This window comes from Haemorhous mexicanus, chromosome 4 (assembly GCF_027477595.1).
Source record: "Haemorhous mexicanus isolate bHaeMex1 chromosome 4, bHaeMex1.pri, whole genome shotgun sequence".
NCBI lineage: Eukaryota > Metazoa > Chordata > Aves > Passeriformes > Fringillidae > Haemorhous > Haemorhous mexicanus.
In genome coordinates, this window is record NC_082344.1 from 33185689 (window position 1) to 33213586 (window position 27898).

The 27898-nt window shown below is 41.9% G+C and overlaps 2 protein-coding genes across 7 annotated transcripts in view; one reads left to right on the top strand and one right to left on the bottom strand.

Moving 5' to 3' along the window:
- FHIP1A (FHF complex subunit HOOK interacting protein 1A) overlaps positions 1-13882 on the top strand; it is a 78256-nt gene extending 64374 nt beyond the window's left edge. For all 5 annotated transcript variants that reach the window (XM_059844375.1, XM_059844373.1, XM_059844377.1 and 2 more), the window contains 6 exons: positions 1316-1395; positions 2821-3008; positions 3505-4542; positions 7958-8136; positions 8425-8563; positions 12605-13882. In XM_059844375.1, coding sequence (XP_059700358.1) covers positions 1316-1395; positions 2821-3008; positions 3505-4542; positions 7958-8136; positions 8425-8563; positions 12605-12822 — 1842 coding nt within the window. In that variant the 3' untranslated portion in view covers positions 12823-13882. The remainder of the gene's footprint in view (positions 1-1315; positions 1396-2820; positions 3009-3504; positions 4543-7957; positions 8137-8424; positions 8564-12604) is intronic.
- An 11166-nt stretch (positions 13883-25048) lies between these two features.
- The window catches only part of GATB (glutamyl-tRNA amidotransferase subunit B), a 42400-nt gene continuing 39550 nt past the window's right edge, over positions 25049-27898 (bottom strand). Inside the window, exons 12-13 of one of the 2 annotated variants that reach the window (XM_059844378.1) lie at positions 27729-27863; positions 25049-25505 (exon numbers count right to left, since the gene is read on the bottom strand). In XM_059844378.1, the coding sequence (XP_059700361.1) occupies positions 25377-25505; positions 27729-27863 (264 nt within the window). In that variant the 3' untranslated portion in view covers positions 25049-25376. The remainder of the gene's footprint in view (positions 25506-27728; positions 27864-27898) is intronic. The other variant, XM_059844379.1, reaches the window with a different exon arrangement.

Below are 27898 nucleotides of genomic sequence, written 5' to 3' on the forward strand. Positions count from 1 at the left end.
ACTCTTGGTGTTCACTAAAACAGTATTCTCTTGAAGTTGAGAATACTGTTTTAGTGCAAGTGAGTGCTTAGAATGTGCAGTAATGTTTTAGAGAAGCCAGAACACCAGCATGTGCATTAAGTTTGTGTATTAGGGACAGTAGCTTCACCTGTTTTGAAATGTAAGTGCATGCAAAAATCGATATATGCTGCTGTTAGTGCATCTCTAAGATGGATTAACTCTGAAAACTGAAACAGTCCTGTCAACAAAAATGCAAATGCTGTTGTCTCTGCTGATCATTAATTACTATTCCATAGGCAAATGAGGTGGGAATTGTAAAGAATTCTGCAGCCCTGAGCAGCTCAGGATCTCAGCCAAAGTGGTTCTGTGATGCTAAAGGAGTTTTCTGCAGTATAACTCAGCCAAGTGCAAACATAGCACAAAAGCTGTGTACATTACTATTGATGAAAATACTAATTAATAATTCAGAGAGTTAAACTTATTTAGAGACAGGTGTCTGAAAGGACTTGTAGAAATATTATCCTCTTTTTTCCTTGAGTGTATTTTAAATCTTATCTTTTTACACAGTACAAAAATAGACTTGGATTTAGTTATTCAGAGGATTCCAGATTTGCAAAGACTAATGATTACTATTTCCCTGTAAACTTAAATTTCTTAAATACACGATAATTTAAGGCAGCAGCAGGTATTTTTGAAGTTTCATGCCATGAAGAAAAGTTATACTCTACTCCTTGTAAATTTCATAGGAGAAAAACAGGAAATCTGCTTTCCTCTATATCCCTTCCCCAGTAAAAACACACCTTTTATGCAAGAATCTGACTTCTTTCAAAGGCTTGTTGTGAAGCTCTTCAACCATTCAGCTTCTTAATGTGCAGAGCACTAATAATTCCTTATACCTAAAGCAACAGAAAGCTGAAGTGATTTATAATTTTTCTTTCAGGAAAGACCTTTAATTGGTTCAAATTCTGTGTCACAGGTGAAAACTAAAACACTATATTGGAAGTTACAGGGTTCAATTCCTGCTAAGTCAACTTAAATTAATAAATTTAAATAATATTCAAGCCTTCTTGTTTTAATAGCTTATTTGAAGGAAATTTCTCTTTAGGATTGTATTTTGTTAAAGTGTAACATATTACATATATAGCCCTAGACAACTTGAAAAAATCTCATGGGGTGCTTACTAAATGAAATACCATTCTAAGAGTGTCTTATAAATCATGATGTTCTGGCAGAGCTATTTTGTAATGTAGTATGCAGGGAAGATTGGAAAGATACAATTTCCAGATCAAAAGCTGACAATGTTGATCATTTCCAGCTCTGTGTGGTCTCCTTGGCATTGTTCAGAACACTCATTGGCTTGCATTGTGAAGATGTGATGTTACAGCTAGTTTTAAGGTAAAGCCCAAACTCTTTTTTCCCATTCTTCCTGCTATCTCTGGGATGTATAGTCTCTCTCTCTGGATGCAGAGCTGGGTGGGAGTTCTCCAAGAGAGCAGAAATCCAAGTAACTACAGAGATAAGAATATTTATGGTTCCAACAAAAGTCTACCAGACCTGATGAAGTTTGATTTACGTCCTGAGATCTCCAGAGCAAGAGATTTTCTTGTGATTTATTTCTATAAAAGTGAGAGAAGCTAAGAATATATTTATCACCTCCAGAGTCCTTAAGCCCTGCTTTTAAATGCGTAATTCTTCCTTCCTGCCTGTTTTCTCTAGTGTATTATGCACTGTGATAGAGACCTGTATACTGTTTGCAGTTCCTACCCTTCTTGTTGTTTTCCATCTCTTAGATTCCTCGCTCAATGAGAATACTTCATGTTCCTGCACTGTTGTAGGTAGATTAAGTGATGTACTAAATGCAGTGATAATTTTTGGTTTTAATTTGGGATTCTATACATTGCTTCAAAATACTTATAATTTGGATATGTTTATTAGATGAGAACTGGTTATTTATTTGGAAATACTGGTGTAACCGATTTGGGCTTTTAGCATTGCAGATCACATGAATATTCCAGATACTGTCTGTCCCTCCACACACAGGCATTAAGGTGAAATTCCCTGTAGAACTGGCAGTGCCTGGAAAATACTGCTAGGACCTCTGTGAGCACAAGTATATCACCAATCTAGCATTAGAGTGCTGTGGTTGATCTTTTTGTTTATTTAGGGAATCCTTTAGAATTTATTTGCGTTTTAAATGACAGATCATTGGTGCAGTTAAAACTGAGGCTCTTATAAAAGTGCCTTTAAAAAGTAAAACCAAAGTTCTCTAAAGAAGTTCAATGTGAGACTTCAACATGTGCTTTCTCTGTTCCTTAGCTTCCTCTGGTTTCTTCCCTCCTCTGCCTAGGAGCTCAATCTTGATCTACTGCAGTAAAATGCTTGGATGAGTCTTCCCTCCTTTTTTTCCTGGCTGCTTTCCTGGCAAACTGCCTCTCTCTGGATTTCCCAGGAAAACAAATAAATTGAGGATTCTGAGACAAAATGCATTCATAGCCAGACCAAACCATTCTGCCAGCCTTTGACATCTGCCCATCCCACACTTCCTCCATACTTTCTTACAGCAAGTTTGCTCTGACCTTCAAAGGATTCCCTGTTCTGATGCAACTGTCTCCTATCTCTGCTCATCTTGACAGCTCCTTATCAAACCAAGCATCACAATATAAAGAGTCATGGTTTCATGCCCTTGAGAGGCTTAGAAAATGGATCACTGTAAATATTATTGTTGTTTTTTGAGAAGGCAGGAAGGTGGGAAGGGAATTCTGTGTGTTGCTGCTTTCTCTGACATGAAAGGATAAGTGATGCTGGGCACTGCTGTTTCAGGTATCTGATCCCGTGCAACCACATGATGCTGAGCCAGCGGAGGGCTGTGAAAGAGAGAGACTGTTACTCTGTATCTGCTGCAAAACTGCTGGCCCTGACACCTCTCTGCTGCTCCACTGGAATCACTTTGACACTTGAAAGCCAAGGAAAAGACTATATTCTCTGGACAAAACCAGCACAAGCTAAAGGTAATTGGTGCTCAGGGGAAGATGAAATAATTAATTGAGTTTGATTTGGTAGCACCTTACGGGAGGAATTGTGAAGAAATAGAAGGGGAAGGAAATGTGGTGGGCAACAATAAACTGGGCAAGCCTGGAGTAGAAAGTTTGTTTAATTCCTTTCACATGTCCAGGTCTATCAAAATTTTGTTTTAACTATCCAGCTTGAATATGCATTCATGACAATAGTGTACTGATACACGGCAGCAACTCTGGCTGCTTCGGTGTGGTTGCTGCATTAATGTTTGAATGAAGGCTGCTCTCATAGAAATCTTGAGTTACAGCTCTGTCTTTGTGATAGGAAAAAGTCATGTGTTTATGAGTAAATCTCAATTGTTGTGCTTTGGTCTTCCTGCCTTATTGGGTTGTTAGGGTTAAAAACTCTTCCTGCAATGTCTTAGTGGATGCCTTGCTGGAGAAAATTTGATGTACTACTCTTGATACAATTTGTCTTCTTTACTTCCAGATCCTGATAGACGCTCTTCTGAATCTGTTTGCATTGTGGAATATGGAAGGGCTGTGGATATCAGCTACTTGCAGTACCTGGGGGAAGCTCAAGAAGCCATCATCCAGTGCATGAAAGATTGTAAGGTTTGGTCTGCCTTGTATGACGGAGTAAATCCTGATCCAGACACCTTTATCCAGACGCTTGCAGAGGAGAACAGTACGGATGTGGAGCACCCCATGTTTCGGCTCCAGCAAAGGACCCCTAGCACGTGTAGCTCTGCTCGAGCAACTCCATTCAGTGAGAAGATGCAGCTGGAGCTAGAATGGGATGACAGTTATGACACGGGGATTTCTCCTGGTTCTAACGTGAGCTCGCCACAACCATATGATGATCTGGGAAGCACAGAAATGCAGCCACCTGCAGAGCCACCAAAACACATTCAAGAAATGAAAAAAAATGCCATTATGCTCATCAAAGGCTCTTACATAGAGGAGTCAGACTTTCAGGATGATGTTATGGTTTACAGGTTATGTGCCCAAAAGGATACTCAAGATGATGACAGCTCCAAGGAGAAAGCTTTAAATGTAGCCAGGGAACACAAGGTGCAGAGCCAGACCGTAGTCAATGGATCGCTTGCAAAGACCCAGCTGGAAATGGATTTGGATGAGCACAGTAAGAAAAATTCAAGCTCAACTAAAGGTGTAATGAGAGAACAAATAAACCAGAAAATGACTGAGATTGATCCACAGCCAGACTTAGAGTTAAAGATTTCTTCTCAGGAGGCAGATTGTAACTTAAGTGTAAAACTGCTGAGCACAGATGGTGAGGATTTCATTGCACAGTATGACAGAATTATTAAGGAACTAGTTCCAAACAGTGCAAGCATGGAGGAGCAGAAGTTGGATGCTCCTGATCCTGTCTCTCCAGCAGAAGAAGAGGAGGACTTTGAGAATTTCTCAGCAGATACCCCTTCTGCAGAGAGCATATCTCCCTTTGGACCAAAGGAGGATGTCTCTCCCAAGCACTCTCCAAGGAGCCAGAGTGCTCCGTTTACAGGTGGAATGCCCTGTTAATTACATACATAACAAATATAAGAAGGCATGGGGATTAAAGGGGGCCAAATGAGATCACACTGTGTGGCACACAATACAAGCATAGAGCAAGGAAGAGTCCTGGCACTAAAGAGGACATAGCCTACATAGCTGAAACCACTCCAAGGAGAGTGAGAGATCCAATGTGAAAATACAGCAGAGTCATCAGTGTGGTGAAAGCAAATGGTAGTGTGTCAGGGTTTTTTTCCTTGGTAATTGTTTAGAACATTGAGCAGGGGTTGTGTTGTTTGTATGTGAGAGCTCTGTCATGCCAGAGGAAGATTTTTCAGTTGAAAGGTGTTCAGAGTAATAAACAGAGGCCAAGTAAATAATTTGTTTTTCTGTCAGCTTTCATCTCTGATGGGATGGATGCAACATCACAGTGCCATTTTTCCTGTCTCTGCTATTCCACATTGTAGCAGAAGGTGTCAGCACTGGTGTCATGTCTGTAGGTGCCTGTCTCCCTGCTCTGCCCTGACATCCTGTTCTCCAGTATCAGATCTGCCCTTGCTGTTGGCATGATTTTATGTCTAGTGCCAGGCAGCAATTTAAGATTGCTCTCTGCTGACTGTCCAAGCTATTCAGGAATGGCATTACTACTGGAGGTCAGAGTGGGCTTTTGATCTGTATTTGTGCAGCTCCTTGCACTGCAGGCTCCTGCTCTTTAATTAGGTCTCCTAGATACCAGAGTAATGCAAATAATACAAAATAATAATGTACTAGGTTTCCTTACCCAACAAAAAGCCTCTATAAGATGGCTTCTCATTCATTTGGACGGGGAAAATATGTGTTCATTGAAAAGCAGCCCTTTCTGGTCAACTGTGGCCAGAATGCTTGGCACTGTTTCTTAATTGAAAAATCCAGTCTGTTTTTCAACTAATTTGCTGGTTTTGCTGTGGTGGTACAGTAATTGTATCCACATCTTTGTTTCATGTTATCTGCTGTCAAATGTAGCTCAAAAATGTTCTCTCTGTCTCTCATTCTTCATGTAGTCTCTCTCCATTTGTTCATTTTCAAAAACCCACCCCTTACCCAAACACACAAAAACCTCAAAACTGAGGAAAATTAAGATAAAAAACTAAACACAATAAGCCTACATGTTTGCTACCCATCTGCAGTGTGTTTTACTCTTAGACTCCTTACCTGGCTTTAATGGAGATCTTAGTGATTGCATGTAAGGAGGTACTTGCAACAACACCTTGGAAATGGTAAAATTGCAGGGCCTTTCAAAGATAGCAGCCTGGTCTAATGGAGGGTGTTCCTGCCCAGGGCAGGGAGCTTGGAACTAGATGGTCTTTGAGGTCCCTTCTAACCCAAACCATTCTGTGATTCTGTATCTAATTTGGGATGCTGTATTATGTTTGTAGATGTGTTTGATAAAGTTTTTAGATTACTTTTACTGTTTTGAGATGGCATTAAGGGATGAGGCCTCTTTCTCACAGAAGTTTCCCACAGCCAGTAAGTGTCAGCAATGCAAAGAAGCTCCTTTCAGGCCTATGAATCTGTGAAGAAAAAGCCTTCTCAGTGTCTTATATCCATGGTAAAAGCATGTCATCTCTATTTTCACTTGTGATGTTCAGGAACAGGAATTTGTATTTTGTTTCCTCCCTCTCCATATATCAGTGCTTGACTTCATGGCCATGAAAGGAGTAATTTTTTGACTTCTTACCTAGTTACCTGTTTCGTACAAGGCTTCTAAACTCTGCTTACATCCTCTGATTCTCATTTCAATAAATTCTTGGGAGTGAAAGTCATGCTGTCACTTTCTGAAAAATTCTTTATGTATTTGGTAACCTCCCTTGCAGCTTCAGCTTTACCTACTCAGCTTTGAAGTGTTACCTAGAGAAGAGAAACAGTGACGCATCTCAGCTCCTTCTGCCGTCCCTTTTGATACAGTAGAGCTCCCCTGCGGAGCTAGGTGAAATGTCACCATGGACAGGATAGGTTGTGTTGGGACAGAAGAAACTGTATCTCAGCAAAAGTGTTTGGGGCTGGCTGCTGGGGCTCTGATGGCTGGGGTGGAGGTTGAAAGGCAGCAGCCACATGAAGCCTTGTCGACTCTGGCCCTCCCACCTTTCCTGTGCCAGCCCTGAGAGATTAGTCTGGAAGGAGTGCTGGCTTTGTGCTCACAATTGCTGTAAAGCATGACAGATTCCAGCCTTTAGTGGAGCTCTGCTAAGTGAAATGGCAGCAGGGGCACTCCTCATTTGATCTTTCCTGTTGCTCTGGGCCAGAAGTGCCTTAGCCTCTGCTGCAGTTTCCAGCAGGCACATTGAACTGGGCTGTGCCGTGCCCAGCCAGCTCGAATGGCAGCCATGCGCAAGCCGAGGGGAGCTGGAATGGTGTTGGGTTATGGCCACCTGCTCGACCCTCGAAATGCCTATGGCATGTATCTTTTGCCAGGTTTGAGGGTGGGATATTCAAAGATAATAGAGCTAATCATCCAGGGATTCTTCTCCATGGTTTTCCTAGCTCTTATGCAAGTGGAATAGTGTGGTAGGACTGTGGGTGGGACAAGGGACATTACTTGTGAGGAGGTCCCTTGTACTGGCTGCCTCAAGCATCTCCCCAGCTGTGTGGTCTAACAGGGTAGTATTTGGGTGAAGTCATTCTCAGCCTTGCAAATGTTCTTAAGCTTGAGCACTAAGGGTTTACGTACTTCATGGTAAATGCTTCTGTAGTTCAGTGGCTGTCCTTCAGCATGAATGCACAAACTAAAGCTGTTATTATTGGTGACATTTATATGATAACGCCTATGTCTACCAGCAATTATGCTTATAAATCTATTTTAATGTCTTCCTTGCTTTGTGTGAGTGTTTGGTATACTGAAGATGCCTTTTCTTGTGATGGGAGCTATCACAGCTTGATTTTTATGTTTAGAAGAGCATTTTCATATTTTCTTTAGAACACCAGTTTTTTGATAGAACAAGAAAGCTAGCAATAATTCACTTTGCCCAGTCCTTACATAGAAATAAGGCACAGGAAGAGTAAAAAGAGCAGATTCTATTTGCATTAAACTAGTAGTACCCTTCCAGTTTATTCAAGGGGAATAGAGTGGTAGACTGCAATGTCCTAGGCTAAATCCTTATTGGCACATACAAGTGGAATAGTCATGCATGTTAAATAAGCCATTAATGTAAACTGATTGGCTAGGTAGCAAATGTGCTGCTAACCACAAAAGCTTTCAACATCTCTGTTAAGTCTGCTTTCTCTGTTCAGCTACAGTTTGGGTTCCCTCCCTGCTGTCTTTAATTACTGTGTAGGAGGGCTAATTTGGTTGGTTATGATGGTCAAAATTCCCTTTAAATGCCTTTTTCCTGGATCTTAGGGTTTTTCTTCTGTGGAAACAAAAGCATTGATTCCTTTTTATTTTCTTGCAGGACCATTCATCAGTGTAGTGTTGTCAAAGCTGGAGAACATGCTGGAGAATTCCTTGCATGTAAATTTGCTGCTTATTGGGATTATTACTCAGCTGGCAAGCTATCCACAGCCGCTTCTTCGCTCCTTTCTGCTCAACACCAACATGGTGTTTCAGCCTAGCGTGCGCTCGCTCTATCAGGTATTTACCACAGGTGTTAGCCATGCCTACTGGAGCAGTGTCTTTAGTGTCTCCTTAAACCTTACATTAGCTCCTTTCACTTTCACATGTAGCTTACCTACCTGTCTGAGAGCTTCTTATTTCATTTCCATGTTTTAATTACATTTGTGCAAAGAACTGGAAACTCTGTATGACCATAGCTTTTGTCAGAACTCTATTTTAATGCAGGTAGAGAAAGCCTGAATATTCAATCTGTGGCTGCAGTGGGAGCAAAGGAGAAAGAAGTAATTATTACTGTTGTTTTGGCAGGTGCTGGCATCTGTGAAAAATAAGATTGAACATTTTGCTTCCATTGAAAAAGACTTCCCAGGGCTTCTCCTGGAGGCCCAACAATACCTCCTTTTTCGTGTGGACATGTCTGATGCTGCAGAAGAATTTCTCACCAAAGGTAAATGATAAGCATGCTCAGAGGAGGGCTGGTGAAACGACTTACCTATTACCCCTGTCCTTTTCTCCAGATGATTAAAAGGTGTGGTGTGTTGTGAATGTCATTAGCCAACTGTATCCTTCTGACTTTAAAGTGATGATGCTCAGTAGACCACAGTGTATGGGTCTATTTGGTTATTCTTTGCTGTTTATGAGTTTTTATTTGCTATATAAAATGTCTGTTTAAAGAAGTTACAAAATCAGTTCTTGGCTTGCTGTCAGTAAACAAACTCGCTTTCAAAGCATGAGGTGAGGTGGCATATGTGCATGATTTCATTTTATTTTTAGCCTGACCTTCAGCTAGGTCATTGGTTCTTTTTTGATAAATGTTAGAGGACGGTATGAACTGGTTTCTGCAACAATTGAATAAGGCTTGGTGTCATCGTTTGGGCTACCACTGAAGGAGGTAAGACACTGAAAGTTTTCTGGCTAGTATCTTTCATGTATGACAAACAAAGCAAAACAAACAGAAAAAAACAAAAGGTGTGTGTGTCTGAGCAGTGGGGAGTTAGAGAGGTATCAGCCCTCCAAGCCAGCTTTGCAGGGGACTCACTAACATCTGCTGCTTCTCAAGCACAGTGCATACTGCACCTGTCTTTATAGATACCTGTACTTATTTTTACCACTGTGGGGCAAGCTAGTAAAAATAAACAAAATGAAGTCTTAGCTGCCAAATAAGAACCTTCCAGACACAGGCAGGTAATGGATAGAGCTGAAGCCCTGCCCTGAGGACATGCTTGTTCTCAGCTTGCTTCTGAGTGGGCAATGTTGGATGCAGGCTTCTCTTAAAAGCCAACTTGCCACACGATGGGAATAAGTTAAATTTGGTGAGTCATGAAGAGCTGACTCTGTAAGAGGGTTCAAGAGAGGTTGCATTTACAGGTGTGTGCTTACTCATCTTTGGGAGTCACTAATAATCACCCACTCTGCCCACACTTCTGTGAAGATGTTGATGCTTTTCTTGGATTTCCAGAGGTGTGTAAATCAGGACTCTTAATGTGCCATTTTAATTGTGTTTTCATTTTTCAAGACTCTGAAGAATAATCTGCCTACTTTGTAGACAGCATAGTCTGTGTTACTAAGGTTTGCAGTATATCTAGACTGTAAAATTATGATCTTGCTAAGGCTGCTTCCCAAAGAGTTGGTCTGTTGGTGTGCTGTAAAAAAGCTGTGCACTGCACATGTCAGTAGCATTTAAGGCTCTGCGTTCTGGTGCCATAGAATAGAAGGCTGAACAATTAGATGGCATTGTAGCTAGCATGTGGGAGATGAGATTAAGAGGCAATATTCAGAGTCCTTTTTTATCTCAGGTGCTGGCAATAAGAACTTCCACATAATGCATTCCCAATGACATTTATTTATACATCCTGTTTTACATCAGTTTTCTTCTGTGGGCTTCAGAATTTGCAGGTTGACTCATGCTGGTCATTATTTAGGAATTTGAAACAAGGCTACTTAGTCACCCTGTTAGTACATTTTCTTCTGTATAGTGGCAACTCCTGCAAAGAAGTCTTCTCTTGACAAATAAATGGAGAGTAAGTAAATTTCTGGATAACTGCAGATTTGGTTCCCTGCAGGACTAGTGATGCAGGTAATCAGACTCTAATCCTGGGGGAGAGCTGGCTCAGTAGCCTATCAACCAGTACTTCATTATGTTGATTAAAAAGTGCAAGGTAGGAACTGCTGCAATAATGGTAAATGAAAAAAAGAAAAAAAAAAAAAGCAAAACCAAACAACAAATTGGGAACTCCCCATGGACTTCTTTGCATTAGCTTGAGCTCCATCTCTGACTGTCAGACATGTTGGTTGCTCTCTGAGGGATTTTTCCCCTGAAAAGAAGTGGTGAGTAAACCCCAGTGGTCTCTGCAGGTCTGAGCATAGCCAGCCTCCTACAGAATGCACATACAAAAACCTGAAGGCTGCGTTCGTGAGGAAGACAAATGTAAAACCAAAACATTATAGAGAATTCTCTCTCACTTTACAGGGTTGGTCTCGGAAGGTTTTTGAACAGAAATGGTACAATTTGTTCTTTTTTGCTTGCTGTAGTGTGTGGTTTCCTCCACAGCAGCTTGGGCTCTGGTTACACATCTAGAGCTGTCACGATGTAGTTCCATGTGCAAGCTGCCCCTTTTTCTGTGTGTTGGTAGCAATCTTCAGAGTACTCGTTTGCTCAATTTTCAGTTGTATGACTCAGATTGCATCCTGACTCTAGAGAGAAGTGAACAATCCTGATCAAACTAAAAAAAAACCCCAAATCTCTAGTGCCTAGATCAGCTTTCTGTGCCTTTCTGGTTTTTTGGGTTTTTTTCCAAACAAGCAGTTGAATCTAAACAAAAAACATTTTTATAGATGTATCCGTTTTGATTCTTTTTAAAAGGAAGAGTATAAAGAAGAGCAAAGCTTTGACAGTGTACTAGCATTCTGGTTATATTGCCTAAACTATTTAAAAAAACTTAAAATATTAATTATGAAATGTTTTGACATTAGAAAATCTGAGGAAAAAATCTTCAGGGGAAGCTTAAAACTTTATCTTTTCATTGTAATCTATAATTTAAGTTGTTTTTCCTCCCACAGTCAGATTTTCCCACAGAATAGAAATTCCTGTACTCTGTCTCTAGTAGGTAGAAATTTGTAGAATAACAACATGAATGATTGATAAGTCTGGAGTTGGAAAGGTGTTTTAAACTCAAGAAAAGTACAAGTCTTTTAAATGATTGAGATGATTTTTTTTTTTCCCCCAAGTGTTTGGAAGAGTAGAGTAATTCCACAGTGCCTTGGGTGAAGTACAGGCAAGGAACAAAAGTGCAGAGCTGTTGAACAAGGATTGCTGTGCAGCATCGAGTGAGGCCTTCATCTACAGCTCCCCCTGTTCCCTGCTTGGAGGGGTTTCAGAGCAAGGCTGGCATCACTTGAGACTGTTAACATAAACTGTGTACAGTGTAAGGAAAACCCCTTCTGAAGGCAGCAATGCAGTTTTGGACTTGTCTGCAGTATGTGAATTAATATAACAGCCCTTTTATTTCTTTTTAATGATTTACTTATATATCTCAGGCGAACATCCCACTTGTAAGTTAGATGGGACTTCATCTGTTCTGCTCTTGGACTCAACGATACGTTGTAGCAGTGAGTTCTATCTTGTAGCAGTGAGTTCTACAGGTTAATTTTTCTTTGTAGAGTATTTATTTCCATCAGCATTAGATTTTGTCACCTTTTTAGTTTCACTAAATTAATTATCATCTAATTAAAGGGCAGTTCTGCTTCAGGTTGAAACAAGGAGCAATTGATTGAAATTTAAGTGCTGCTGTCACTGTAATTCCATGCATTCTGATACTTGAGCTCTGATCCTCTGAACTCTGGCAGCAGAGATCATATAGCAGAGCACACAGTGGCTTTCACGTGATCTCTTTTTAATGGTTAGTTGCTTTACAGGGAAGTAAGTGTAGTTAGTGGGGCCTATAGCTGCAGAAAAATCCAATTTTAAATTTTTTTTTCCCTTAGTTTTTAACTTGCTTCAAACTTATGTGGTGATGTGATAGCTTGGCCTTGAACCTGTTGACATGATGATTCACAGGGAGAGGACAGAGAAAGAGAAGTAAAATCAAACCAACAGTTTGATGTGGGGGAGGGATAGAGCATAGTATTGTTGAAATGGAGACAACCATGCTGGCTCTAGACGGGTAGATATTATCTGCTGTTTCAGAAGGTAAATCCATATTACTCTTTCCCTTGACTCCTCTTCTGCCCACATATTTTTCTCATCAGAGCTGTAAATGAATGATATATAACCTGGAGAAAGATAGGTAATAAAAAATGCAATAGAACCAGGCCACATAGAACTTTAAAACGCTGGATTAGTGGAGTATCTCCCTGCACAATGTGGGTACTGCAAATTACAGCTCTGAACACAATCCGTATAAACTGGGTTTGGGCACTGTACAAGTACTCTGTGTGCTTAATATACAGAGTCTTTTTTTCTTTCCTCTCCCTCTCCTTCTGTCTTTAGGTAGTGTCCATCACAGCAGCAACCCAGGGAAAGGAAGGAATCTTCCCGAAGCTTACCCAGCTGTACTGCAGCCTTTCCTGGGACAGAAAGGAAAGAAAGGCCTGGCTCATCCCAGCCTTCCTGCACACGTGAGGAACGCCGTACTTGCAGCTGCCCTTTTCCCAGAGTTCCTGAAGGAGCTGGCAGCTCTAGCCCAGGAACATTCCATTTTATGTTAAAAAATACTGGGGGATTTTGAAGATTATTATTAGTGGGTTTTTAAAATGTGTTTTGGAAAAGCGTTTGGAATTTAAACAGATTTTTTAATGCAAAGCTGCTTTCAAAAGAAGGTTGTACTTCAATATTTCCTGAAAATACTTGATTTGGAGGGGAAAGAAGGAGGCAAAATATTATTATAAGTTAGGCCTTATAATTTCCCTCTGTGCTACATAACTTATTTGAGATTTCTGATACTGCTCTTACTGCAGCTTCCTTCTTCATCCCTTCCTCGTTACACAGCCACCCTTCTTCAGTGTCACTAATTCCTGTTGGATTTCTGCAATAGACACTTGATGGCTGGCTAAGAGACGCAAACACGTTAGCTTTTTCTGTTCCAGAAACACTCTTCTGGATAACTTGTTAGGAGACGAGTTTGCCTGAAAAAACATTGCCCCATGGGAAGAGTTCACAGTATAAAAAGACATACAAGATCTGCACAAAACCCTGAAGGGGTTTTGTGAAGGGCTGTGTTCCTTGATGTCATTGTCCTTTTTGCCTCTTCCCTTGCTTCACCCTGAAGCCGGGTTCTTATCGATCCCCATCCAAAACCCCCATTTTAACTACTGGCTCAGGTTTTCTGAATTCAAGTGATCTTATGTGTAGCAAACCCACGAGAAGCTGAAAGCAGGTGCTGGGCCCTACACATACCATATTGCCTTATGTTGCAGACAGATCTGCAGCTATCAGCTGTTGGGCTTTGAAGTCCAGTGAAGTGTGTAAGTGGATGTGGATTGCAGACTGCCTGGAATTTTCCTTGCGGTTCCTCGGCATTCCTTGATAACTCTTGCATTGCTACCTAAGTCCGCCAGCATGCCTTATTTAGTAAGATTTGCACAAAGTACAAAACAAAATGTTTCTATGCAAGCTGTTATTAGTATCTAGTTTATTTGTATGCTTGTTTTAATAAGCTAAAGAAAGATACTCTGTATTTTTCTGTAGTGTTAAATGGACAGCAGGCTGTTTTTTGTCTTTCTTTATCTTTTTTTTTATTAAATGAAAAAGGTTTGCTTGCTCATGAAAGGTGTACTGTTTTATTGTTAATTTCTTTTGGTTAAGGGAAAGTTAAATACTGTTTGTTTACTTTTAATTTAGGTGTTGACTTTTCCTAATAATGCATTTCTGGGATGGTGAGGGGAGGACCAGGCTATTCACCAGCTGCAGAAAAGGAAGGAGTAATGGGGAAAGCTGTCTGCTGGTGACTAACTGCTTGAGAAAATTCTCTTCTGTGAGTAATGGGCTTCATTAGAAGAACCCAAACGTGATGAATTGGTGCATCACCACTGTATTTTGTCTTATCTTAGCTGCATAATTGTGCTTCCAGTGTGTTATAGTTGCCTACATAAAGAGGGGCTTAGTTCAAGAAAGCCATAAACCCTTTTACCCAGGATACAAACTAACAGTGACTCCAAAAAATGTGAAGCAACAGAAATCAGAAATAACATTTGCATACATTAGTTCTCCTGCTCATTGTAATTCCGTATTGTAGAATTCTAGTTAATCACATTCTGATTTTGAAATGCACTTTCTCAGAGATTTCAAGGAAAAAACCAGTTTAAAAACAAAAACCAAAGACATTCCAGAACAGTCTAATTAATTGCACATCAAATTCCTCTGGAATGTGTAGTGCAGTTTAAGCTCCCAAATCCTTTAGGTAGTTCTAAAAAGTTCTTCCTTTAATCTACAAGGTATAGATTAAAGTGTCTGCATTCATTGTGTCAGCCTGATGTAGGCTATTCCAAGGAAAAAAAAAATAATCCCAAAGTCTGCCTCCAACAAAATCACCTCCAGGACTTCTCTGGGTCCATCTTTTCTTGTTTGCTGCACAGTCTTCACTTCCATGATGGCTGGGGGTTCTGTTACTTCCTAGCTGACTCTCTCTGGTTTGCTTTCATTTGTGACTTGTTTAGTTTTTCAGGTGCCACCGCATCACCATTCTGTAAATCACCCACTGACCTCCACATGGCCCTCTTTCACCTCACCAGCTTTCTTGGAAGTTGAAGCCAAAGGTGTGGGGTTTTCCTTTGGTATTAGTTTCCCAGGTTGAAGAGAGCTCTTTCTTTTTCAGTTCCCCCCATCCCTACATTGTTGTAAACGGGTAATGAGATTGATGATTTTTTTTTTTTTTTTAAACTTGTCCTAGGGCACTGTGGGTTCATTCCCCACTCCCTCATATCTACTGCCTTTCATGCTGTACTCACAGGCCTGGGATGAGGGGGTTCAGTGTGTGTGTGTGTGTTGGAAGTGTTTTAGCATTATGGTTGTATGGTCAGTGCTCACTCTGCTTCTCACCTCTTCTGCAAGAACTGCATGTGAGCAAAAGGAAAATTTGATCAGCTGACTTTTAGTGGTTCAGAAACAATTGCTAAAATGCAGAAGCAATCTAATCCCCTTTTTTTTTTTTTTTTGAGGACTTTTTAAAAACTAATTAGAAAGATTATTTCACTTTTTTAAAAATAAAGAACTCTGCAGGCCAGTGCTCAAGGCAGTAAATTACTACCTGAACACTCCTTTGCTTTGTTTTTATTTTAAACTAAGAATCCTTATTAGCTGGGCAGAAAGGATTTCTTTTGAGACTGTTAATTTTAACTGGTGTTTTCAGCAAATGGACAAAATCACTGCAGTTTCATCCTGGCAGGTCTGTTAAGCTACATGAGGATTTTAAAATGTGGACTGTTCATAAAAGCATCTGTAAATTAGAGGAAGGAGAGGATTTTCCTCATACGTTTTAGTAGAGCTTAAGTTCTACATCCAGTAGGATAAAGTCAGCCTTTGAAATCTGGAGTTGTGTGGAAGGCTTCTTGCTGAAAGGTCAGAGCTGTGTTTGTGCATAGTGTCTCCTCACCAAAAGGAAATGTTTGCCAGCTCCCCAAAAGGAAGAGGTGGATGGGTGCAGTGACCCTGGCTTAGAATGTAAAAATGCAGATCGTACGTGTACCTTTGCATTGCTTTTTTTCTGAATGGGATCAGACTTGCAGCTGTGTCTCAGATGTAATAGCAGTATAATGTCTGGCAGCCAGCACAAAAAACTGTTGGTGGGAATTGCCTCTTCCTGCCTTCAAAATGCAGAACCTGTGATTTAGCTTGAAAATGTTGATCTTTTGAGATGAATCACATCTGTGTGCATAAGCTCTTCAGCCAAATGCTTCTCTAATAAGCTTCTTCTCTCCACTTAGATAATGTGTTATCTTGTCTCTCACCAATGATACATCCTTTCCCAAAAAAAACTTGTGCTTGTGGTCCAAGCTGTGGTCCTGCCTGTAGGTCCCTGGAGGACAACAGCATTAAGCTGCTCTTTCCAACAACAAGGAAGTGCTTTGTGATCTGGTTTTCCCCACATTCAGGCGGGTGTGTGACTGGAGCAGTCCTTCTTTGGTACATTGGCTCAGCGTCAGTTCCAAATGAAGTGCCTTGGCAGATCAATTCCAAAGACTGCAGGTGGTGGCTTAGTGATACCAAAGTGAATTTCCAGTCTCCTGCTAGATGCTTCAAACTGTGAATGCCACATTTCCAATTATGTAGCCTTGGAGTATGTTTTTAAGCTTTTCTGCTATTGCAAGAAATCTTTCCAGCATTTTCAACCTGCTTTTGTGTGTGTGTGTGGGTGTGGTTTTGGTTTTGTTTATTTTGTTTTTGCAGCCTACCTCTAAAGTGAGCACTTTGTCTTCAAAACTATGTAGTCATTCTCTTTTACCTTTGGCCATTTTTGGATGCTTTCTGGGTTAGTCTCAGTGATCGTACACATGGTTTGTATTAATTGGACTAAAGCACTCAGCAGTTTCATTCATGCTTGTGCTGATCTTTGTACATGTGTAGTCAGGTGCAGTTCACGTGTTGCTGGCTGTGCTTACTACCTTTATTATTGTTCTAGGCATTTTTCTTAAATTTGGTCTTTTTCATGTGTGCCCTAAAGAATATTATGATATTTTGAATGGGATCAAGTTATTGGTGTTGCAGTTCTGGGTGTGAAAAATGCATTGTCTTTTTCTGTCCTGGTAACTTCTGACTTTGGTTTTGAAGAACAGAACTGAGAACTTCTGTTTTCAGCTGTATTCTGCAGAGATGAGAAAATTCCAGTATCAGGCATGGACTATTGCTCCCACCAGCAGGCCCAGGTACATGCTTCCAAGCATCCAGTTCATAAATTACTTGTTTCTTCTTTCTTTGGGGTTTGTCACTTTGCAAAAAGTCTGAATTCAGTGGTGTCATGGTGTGGTACAGAGCACTTGCCTTTCAGGTGTGATTTGGTATTTTTAGTAAGATTGGTAAATTTCCTAGGACGGGAGAAAACAAAGTGTGATTGAGATGCACCTTGGACATCAGCAGGGGGCTGTGCTTTGGAATGGAAGTACGACTGGATAGACAGGAAGCTTGAGCAGCATTCCCGCCACCAATGCCACTGTTTGGCCTGTGCACACAGCCCAAGTGGTCTGTTCAGTCCTTCAGAGAAAAACATTTGCAAACAAACTTGCAGCATCCTGCAGGCTCCAAGGGTTTAAGTTCAAGAGGTTAAGTTCTATTTACCAAGAGAAGTTCACCATCCAGCACAGCATGTACACACTCACTACCCTTTTGTGCACTCTGCTTAAGCCTCTGAAGATTTCATGCTTCAGGACAGTTTTTTAGCTCCCATAAGATGCTCTAAAAACTCAGGGTTGGAAAAAAGGATGGGAGCAGTGTGATTTGTTGCAGTTAAATTATGTCATTGTATCATTGGAATTTGTAGCCACAGCTCCTGTCTGAGGATGGCTTGATTTAATAAGCAATTTACTCTGCTGTATTAACTGAAATTGCTATGTCATGCCTGCAGTTCTTATGACAGCTCCCATTACACTTGTAACATTTAAACTGCATCTGTGTTTATGAGTAGAATACTGGGATTTTCCTCTTTCTTTTAACTCTGATAGCTCTGGCACTGTACAATAACAATACTGCTGTGTCCAGATCTGATTTAGATAATTAGAGTATGTCCCTCCTTGCACTCTTTGAGCATTATCAGCAGAAATGGAGGATGCATGGCACTCGGGCTGCTTACATTAATGAGCCGGCCAAAGGCAAAATGCCTCAGAGTAGCAGGGGACACTTCCCTCTGTGTGAAATGCAGAATTTACGTTTGTGTTGCTCTGATTTATCAGGGACCAGAAAGAAAAAGCTCAAACTTGAAAAATGAATAGGACCATGTCCAACAGTACCTGTCCCAAGTGGACAGCAGTGCTGTGTGATGTTTTGGGACAGAAATGTGCAAAGAAGGGTAAAAATTGCTCCTTGTGAAGGTGGTGTCAGACTTGCAGAAATAGGTACTTGCGTAAGATGATGGTGGTGCCAGCTGTCTGACTGCAGACATACACAGAATGCAGCACTATTTCTGTGACTTTTTTGGTGGTCAAAACCCTGCTCTGACCAAATGCACTTTATTTTTTAGTGGCCCCCAGCTTTTCTAAACATGTTGTGGCCCAGCATCAATGTACTTCATTTGTTACATGCTCAGTTGGAAGCCTCTTATTTATGAAAAGGAGCATTACTTGGATGCTCAAATATGTAGGTGCTTAAAGTGGCGTTTTGTTGCTGACTGTGCAAATGTTCTTTTTGTTCATTGATTATAATGGTTCTTGTGGCAGCTGGATTAAATTAAGACTGAAGTCTCTGGACTAAAAGCCCTGATGGAACTTTTGTGCAAAGGCTGCATTTCTCAACTTTGGCACTTCAGCAGACTGCCTGCATACAATTACATACTGTGGACTAAATACCTGCAAACCTTCATCTCTGATGAAGCCAATTCCACAGCTGCTGTGTTTTATTGCAGTCTACTTTAAAAATAACTAGCTTGGATTTAGACCAAAAAATAACATGGACAAGTCAAATCTGAGACAACTAAACTGTGTCCAGCTCAGTGCTGCTGTGTCAGTTTGGCCAGAGCTCAGACAAAATGCCAGCTCGAACTCAAAGAAGAGGGAGTGGCTCTGGGTCTCAGTATCCCTTGCTGCAGCTTGAGCCAACAACTTGTGTCTCTTGGTGTACAAGCACAACGTGGAGTTTAGAAACACCGATCAGTGCCTTTTGTAAATCTCTGGGGTCATAACATTGGTTTCTGAGCTTCAGTGTGGAAAAAATCTAGCAGCCTCTAAGGACCATCCTGAAAGTGTGGCCTCTTGAGCAGCTAAAATACAACTTACTGATGGTCATGCCTGCTTAGTGGGTTAGACAATTACAGCTGTGGCTGCTGCAACCAGTTGGGAGAAATTTTGCTTTGTGCTCACACAAAAGGCTGTGCATGGAGGGAGCATTCCCTACAGTGAAGCTGTTGGCTCTTGTGAGGATCATGGCAGTGCAGCTCTGGAGCTCCAAGTACTGGACTTGGAGGCCTTTCTGCAGTGGCTGCAATGACAAGGCAAGGAATGTTGCATGGGTTAGTTTGCTGCCTGTGTGTGATATGGGTTAACATGGGATCTGGCACAGATGTCACCAGTCTTTTTATTGGGCAAAGTCAGCAAGCAAAGACAGGAATCGTTCACAGGGTCATGAATTGGTCTCCCCCAAACAGATAAAGGGGAGAAACCAAAGGTCAGGATCCCTCACCACTTAGTTCTGCAGCTGGTCAGCAAATGCTGTAGACAGTTGTGAAATGCCTGTACGCCCTACAGGAAATCTTAAGGACCTGGGGCTGGGATGGTCCTAGAGGGAAGCTTCACTGGGAGCATGGACAGCTATGTTGCTCACTAAACTACCTTCTTTCTGCAGCTTTGTTCCCTCACAGTGGCACCTGAGCAGTTCTGCAGTTTGCTTTATTTCAGTTAAAATTCATGTCTAGCCTAATGTGGGATGTGGGCTGGAGTACAGTCAGGAGAGAAGTGATTCCCAGTGGTTTTGTGTTTCTACTGCAGTCATCCCCAGTTACTGATTGTGCTTGGCCCAGGGGCTCTTGAAGATGGAATCTAAATTTGCCATCACAATGGGCAGAAAAATGCAGAACAAACTACAGGTCATGACAACTTGGGATTTTGTATTTTATTGCATTCCTCACACTCTTTATCAATAGAGTTCTCTGTGTATTTACCTGTACGTTTGTGGCTTCTGAGGGGACAGGGGACAACTTGCACTTGAAGCCAACCCAACGCAGGGAAGCTTCTGAGCATTTGGGTTGATAAATGGAGACCTCCTGTCTGCTATAACTTGGTTTTAAGTGGCCACTGTCTGATTCAGAATCCAGTGTGTGTGTGTGAGTATGTGTAAATAGCATTTTAAGAAGATGCTGACAATGAGGGCAAACTAACCCAGGAGTGTGCTATTACTTCTTCTCCCTTGCACAGTTTGAGAACAGAGAGCTGACTGAAAACCCGATTTGTTTTCCTTTGTGTGTGAAAAAACAAATAGTCTCCAGGCTGACCATGCACACAAGGCCATAAATCCCTGGGAAGGTGCTGCTGAGGTCAGTGGTTGCGTAAGTGTAGGTAGAGGGTGCTCAGAAGAGACACAAAAGCATCCCAGAACCCTGACACCACACCGCAAAGCAGGGTGGAAAGGGGCCGCGCTGAAACCATAGCTGAATGCTCTGCTATAATTTTTTAGTTAAGGTTCCTATCGTGTGCTTCTATTTTTAACACAGTTAAAATTAAACTCTGCAGCCAAGGCTGAGCGCTAGAAATTCTTTCTTCACTACTTTGAGCATTGCCAGCATCTTTTTAGACGACTTTCTTCTCCTCTTCTGCAGCCTCAGATACAGGATACTTCAGCTATATGGGATAGTAAGTATCAGCTCTCCACCCTCAGGCCTGACCTCCTAGAAGACTTCCAGCAATGAGTAGATGAGATGTTCGTGACAGTGTCTGGTGTCAGCTTTTAATTTGTGAGCATTTTCCTTGGTCCTCTGTTCGTGGATAGTAACTGCTGAAAATCTGCATGAAACTGTCCTTAATTCACCCTGCCTGATGCTGTTGCACAGATGGCATCTGTAATCATTAGATCAGAGAGGACTGGAGTAGCTAAATGAGACTTCCAAGTTGGGGTCAAAGCCTCAATCTTCATTCCAGAGCTCCAGCCTCAATCAGCCACACTTGGGACAGCCTCCTGGTCTGCAGGATGTCCTACACTGAACACTTCAGAGTCAGGCTCTGCCTTCTATCCTGCAGACCCCCTATCCTGTAGGGTTGTTTTATTTGTCTTTAAATAGTAGAAACTAAATTCCCTGAGGCTCTTGCTTCTGCTTTTTTAATGTGCTCATCAACTACTGCTAAGCAGATATAAACCAAAGCTGTTTGTTTTGCTCACTTGTTGAGTATTTAGAAATTGCTCCACTTGTTGACTACTTAGAATTTACTGTGAGTTCCATTTAGGGGAATGGGAAGGTGGTGGTTCTATTTAGGCTGCTGTATAAGGGCCTTGGCAGGCAAAAAGGATCCCATGTTTTGGCTGTATTGGTTCAGTCAAAAGGGTGTGAGGTGACTGATGAGCCCCTTAATGCAGGCTTGGATAGTGGGAGCAATGTGAGCTGGCTCAACTGAGCCTTCCCATTGCTAGGCCTGAGCACTGCCAGCTACCGCTGCTTTGAAGTTGGTAGCTGGTATCTCCACAAATGTTAAAAAGGTTCATTATCTTGATCTCAATTGGCTCAAACCACTTTTTTTTTGGTATCAAAAAGAAATTTACATTTTGTTTCTGCAAAAGAGTTTAAAAATTTCAGAACTGACTGTTTCATAATATAGTGCAAAATTTATAGACTATGCTCTTCACCTTCCCTGGAAGGGAAGGATATTAAAATTATCCCTTTTTAATCTTTCTTGTTATCCATTGCATCTGGTAGCTGGACGTGAAAATAGATGGAGACTTAAGAGTAAATCACAGAATGGTTGGAAGGGACCTTAATATAATTCTAACCCCCCCACCGTTGCAATATGACACGAAATGAATGACACTTACATGTTGAGATGTTTAAGGCAAAAAAAAGAGCATGTTTATTTTTTTTACTTCGATATTTATAGAATTCTAAAGGTGACAATGGATTGGAGGATGAAATTGTTACTTCTTTAACTACACTGGTTAAACTAACAGTTTATCAATTTTTTCTTTTTCTAGAAAGGTGTGCAAAACAATCATTATTTACATGAAAAGTATGTGAGAAACTCTGTTACAAAAATGTAAATATCAGAAGGCTTAGAAGAACTTTAGAAGAACAGGGTGACACCCCACCATGGGCAGGGCCACCTTCCACTAGAACAGGTTGCCCAAGGCCCCATCCAACCTGGCCTTGAACATTTCTAGTGATGAGGCATCTACAGCTTTTATGGGCAGTGCTTCACAGTAGAGATGTTTTTCCTAATATCCAATCTAAGCCTGTCCTCTCTCATCTTAAAGCCATTCCCCCTCATCCTACTACTACGTGCCCTTGTCCTTCTCCAGTTCTCTTGTGGGCCCCCTTGAGGAACTGGAAGGTGCTATAAGGTCTCTCCAGAGCCTCTTCTTCTTCAGGCTGCACAGACCTACTGTCTGAGCCTGTCCTCACGGGTGAGATGATCATCTTCATGGTCTCCTCTGGACTTGCTCCAACAGGTCCCTGTTCTTCCTGTGATGGGACTCCAGAGCTGGCACGTGTGGTCTCACCAGGTAGAGTACAGGGGCAGAATCCCCTCCCTTGCCCTGCTGCCCAAAGGGCTTTGGATGCAGCCCAGGACATATTTGGCCTTCTGGGCTGTGAGTGCACACTGCCAGGTCATGTCAAGTTTGCCAGCCCCCAGCACCCTGAAGTCCCACTTCTTTGCACAGCCCCACTTCTCAAGCCTGTCCAGAGCCCTCTGGATGGTATCCCTGTCCTGCAGTGACCATGCCACACAGCTTGCTGTTATCAGAGAACTTGCTGATGGATGAGGGAGCACTCAATCCCACTGTCCTTGTCACCAGCAAAGATGTGAAACGGGGCAAGGCCCAGTCACAACCCTGGACAGCCCCACTCATCACTGGCCTCCACTTGGACATCAAGATACTGACTGCAGCTCTTTGAGTGCAACCAGCCAGCCAATTCCTTATCCCCTGAACAGTCCACCCATCAGATCCATGTCTCTCCAGTTTAGAGATAAGGATGCTATGCAGGACAGTGTCCAGTGCGTTGCACAGGCCCAGGTGCATGATGTACTGACACAGACTCTATTCAGAGAGAACCTGGCTGAGGATTTTTAACAGGCTTTGCACATATTAGTAAAGCATAATTCTATAGTAAAAGACTGGCTAAGAAGAATTAGCCCATAGAGAGAATTATCAGCAGTAGCCTTGCTACATTAATTGAGATGCTTCCTTCATCACCGTATCTATTACTCTTTCAAATACATTGTTGGTTTGATTTCTCTTTTTAAAAGGCATCCTTTGCAGCAGTGGGGAACTCAGCAGAGCAGCATCCAGCTGTGCCACAACAAACACTAACCTTTGGAGGACCACCTCTGGGAAACAACTGTGTTTTTCTAAACTGAGGGAGGATCTCTAAGATTCAAGATTTCATGGAGAAACCCTTGTGCCTTCGTGTTTCTTGCTGCCATGGCAAGAGTTGAACAGAATCCCAGTAGTTTGTTGTATAATCTAAACCTTTATTGTCTGAACACTTACAGAAAACTCACACCACTCTTAAGTAAAAATGGTAGGTTTTGCTCAATCTGTGAAAAGTTATAGTAGAAGTCTTAGTGTGAAGGTCAAATTACATGAAAATCCTGGGTGAGGTGTGATTTGGGGAGTTTTTGGAGGTTTAGGCTTTTTGTTTGGTGGATTGGTTTTTGAAGGGTCATAGTTTTTGACTGCAGTTGTATTACTGCTTTTTGTAAGCTGTATGATCATGTTTGAATTGTAAAGGTACTTCTTTATGAATAATGGGTATACATTTTATTCATTAAATGTATTGAAAACCAAAAGGGTTTTTTTCCTTCTAATGAAGGAGTTTGCACTTGAACCTCAGCCATTTTGTACAGCAACGTCCTCCCCAAGACACAACATCAGTGCTGCCACTCAGGAGGAAGAACTGCCATCAGCCTGCTTTGAACTAGTGCTGCAAGCACCACATTTGCCAAAGGTGACTGAAGTCCCAGGGCCACTCCTGCTGCACTTGTGTGACAATATCTGCCCTGCAGGCACATCCTTAAGAACAATTCTGAAGAAGCAGCTATGAAGCCTGAGGTAGGTGTGATCTTTAAAAAGATTGGCTTAGCAGTCTCCAGGAGGGATTTAAGAACTTCAAGCATCTGGTACTAAATGGGATTTATTTCCCCACTACATGAAATTTTGACAGGCTCCTTCTTGTTGCATTTCCTGTTAATGGCTCATCCAGCTAAAGCTGGTTGGGATAGGAAGTTTGTTCAGGATCCCTGCATTTCAGTAAGTACTGAAAGCCAGGAACTCAAAAACAAAGATGTAAAAAACCCAAAATAAAAACTATTAGCACAAAACACCCCTTAGGATTAAGTAGTGGAGAAGGACTGAACCCCAGCTGAATCCACCTCAGCCAACTGCATTTCCATTCAGTACAGTTCCAAACTGCATGATCCAAAGCAGTACAGGTCCAGATGATAGGAGAAAACCATGTGCCAGAGAAGCAGCAGCCCTGGGCATTGGGCATTTGTAACTGGGGCCAAGTTCTTGCCTGCAGAGAAAAAAAAAGCCAAACTGGAGCTGGGGCTGTCCTGTTCAGGGCTAGGAGCTGGGCTCCAATGATCGACTCCAGCTATTCTGGGATTCTGCTTGTTCTTCTGTAGATTGTACAGGACTGGCAGAAGCACATCTGCTGTTCTGAGCCTCTGATGGCAAAATGGGATGTGTGAGCCCTCAGAAGGGCTCAGGCACACACCCCTCAGGCTCTCCTCAGAACTGAGAGCAGGCACAGCAGGTATGTGGGTGCAGAACTGCGAGAAGGTGAGCAAAGAATCTGATAGGGTGAGATGCCAGCACTTCTGTCTGTGGCACTACCCTTAGGCACACAGTGAAGCAGCTCGTGGCTTCATCCTTTCCCCTTTCCTCAGAAACCAGGAAGAATGATAGCAGTGAACTTTTTGTTCCCTTCTGTTAAGGCATCAAGGCACACATGGGCTCCTCAATGACTTCTGGGTGTTTTAATAATTGTTCCTGTTGTGCTCACGCTGACAGTGAGTTACGGTGTGCACGCCCAGACCCAGACTGAGTATTTAAGTATCCCCCTTCTCACAAACAGGCAGACAGAAAAGCTGACTTTGTACCCGCTTTATTGGAAAACCAACCCATGCAGTTTCAGCTCTCTGTGTACTCACAGACACCTCTGGGAGCTTGTTTCCCAGGGCTGTGTGGAAATCACATTTCCAAGTGCCACATCAAAGCATGGGAGATGCAAATGGCTGTATCCTGCTTTTCTCTGGCCCATCTGCCTTTGGCTGATGCATCCAGGGAAGGCTGGGACTTCAAGCTGCTTGAAGTATATCCAACAAACACAATGCTGTACAAGGAGACACCAAAGTTCATTTGCAGACAGAATGAAGCACGTGCTTCTTTTGTTGCTTGTGTGATTTTTCTCTTGTGGCTACCCTGATAGCTTCTTCTCTAATAATTGCTTCACCAGAACAGGACTGGACCGTCCTTGTGTTTTCTTTTGTACCAGACCAATTAACTTATTTAGAACTTTTGGATTTCCTGCCTTTATCGCCATAACCTTTAAAGAAAAAAAAATGCAACAAACACCATTATTACAGGAAAACTGAACATTTTCACTCATTCCCAACCAAGGTATGAATATTTTTGTTCTTTGGACTATTGTGATAAAGACTGCATTTGGGGATAAAGTGTTATTTATAAAAACTGCCTTCAGCCTTGCAATAAGCTCCTGCTCTGCTCCCAGGAGAGAACAGCAAGTCCCTACAGCATCAGGGCCTTACAACTAATAGAGAGAGCTCCTCATATTGAAAGAGTCAGAAAATATTTTTGGATTTTACAGTGTCTGCAGCTTGAACAGCAACTTCCTGGAAAAAAGCCAGAGATGTGAGATGGACTTTCCTTGCTAATAGGATTTACCATTTTACTGAATATAATGTCCTGTTATAACAGGTAATTTGAATTTAATCAAAATCTATTTGATAATATTGGTGAAGTCCTTCAAGCACAGACATAGGTGCTTTTTACTTCCTTCAAGCAAGTACTTTGCAACATGACGATTAATTAACTGGTCAAATACGACCTCCTATTAGACAGCCTTTGATGCACGATCACCCTGCTACATTGCAGGGGCCATGTTTAAAAGCTGAAAGGATCAGAAATTTCACCTTTGGGCCTTCCTAAAGGAGATGCTACTGCTGAAATACAAGCATCTGGCTACTGTTTGTGTGGTAGGGAAGGCATTCTCTACCTTGTCAGAGTTACTGGGCAGAACACAATCGATGCAAAGAAACAGGATGACATATTTGCAGATGTTCAGGGAAGGGTTGCAAACACGGGAGCTATGCACTGTGCCAATACCAAATTCAGATGCAAATACTGCTTCTCATTACAGTATCTGAGTTATTGTCAGTCTAAAATCTTCTCTGTTTTATTGCACAGTGGAAAGGACTCATTACTCTGGATCTACTAGAAATTACCTATGTGGGGCAGAGTGCAGTACAGTGCTCAGTGTTGGTTTGAGCAGCTGTTTAGAAGCTATTTCATCCTGAAAAAAGTTACTCTCAAAACACATTGAAATGGAAGTGTGGTTATGGACCTTCTAGCTCCTGCACTTCCCAGTCAGTTCTAGTATTTTCTCCCTCCCGCCTGTGCTTTCATACCAGCCTGGAAATAGAGCAGCACTTTTATCAGGCTCTGCAAATGAGTCTAGCTGGATGGAGGTCACACCGACCTACTGCAAGCTCATTTTATCAAAAGCTCTTGCAGAGCTGTTAGCATCCCCCAATGAGATCTGGAGTGGGTGGTATTGTTCTCAAAAGATGTTAATGTTTTTTTCCAAATGGCAAATGGAGCTAGACATTGTTTATATTAGAAGTAGGCTATTCACTTCTGCTTTTACATTTTTGCTCCAGAGAACATATAAGTGCTTGTTCTCATTTTGCTTTTTATAAAGCAGATTATATAGACTCTGTCAAGATCCCTTCCCACTCCTCCCCTTCCTGATCAACAAGGGTTTTTTCCCTTTTTTTCCAGCTCAGACCTTGTTAGACTGAGCCACACTGGCTACTGTGTGTCTTTCAAGGAGATGGGGAAGAGCCAATCATCCCCCACGGGGGAGCATTTGTGTTGCTGCCATAGCCCAGCAGAACAGCAGAGTGGGCAGCAGCTCTGGAGCTGCTGCTGCTGCCACAGGGCTCTGGCTCTTCCCCACCCCACAGCCACTGTCAGGCAGGAGAGCCAGCTCCTCTCTTTGGCAGTGGACAGAGACAGGGACATGGCAAAAAGTCAGATGCAAGCAGAATTTCTGCCTTGCCAGCTCTGATACAGTCTCTAATTCTGTAACTAATATATGCCTTGCTGGCAGGTAACTTCAGCTTCAGAACAGTTTAACAGTGTTGCCCCAATATCACAACAGATGACATAAAAATCAGAGTTATGTTGCTGTGTGGCAGGGTCAGGTTAATGGCAGTACAGCTGGAGAGGGACAGGGCCCTCCAGTTTTGCTTCATCAAAGTTTTATGGGCTCTCAGAATGACTTAGCACATTAGCCAGACTGGTAATTTGTTTTGCAGATCATTTTGTGTAAGCTTCAGTTTCAAAAAACCCACTTAGTAAAATAAGAAAGAAGAAAAGCTTGATAATATCTTGGCAGCAGCTTTACAGCTACGGCTCTAGCGCGCTCAAATGCCATCAAAAGGGGGAAAAAGAGAGGCTATTTTAACCCCCTTTCAGTGCCACAGACTGCCACAGTGCAGAAGGTTCCCAGCACCATCATAATCACCTCATTTTCATGTCCATCAATCACTGCCTGGCAGATCTGTTCAAGCTCTTTTTGATCCTGTAACAATTCAAGTTTCTGTTCTTTAACAATTTCAAGGGGAGTCTTCCCTTCTCCCTTCCACAATTCTGCAAGCACCTGAAAATCACAATAAAAGCAGCAAAGGTCAGTGG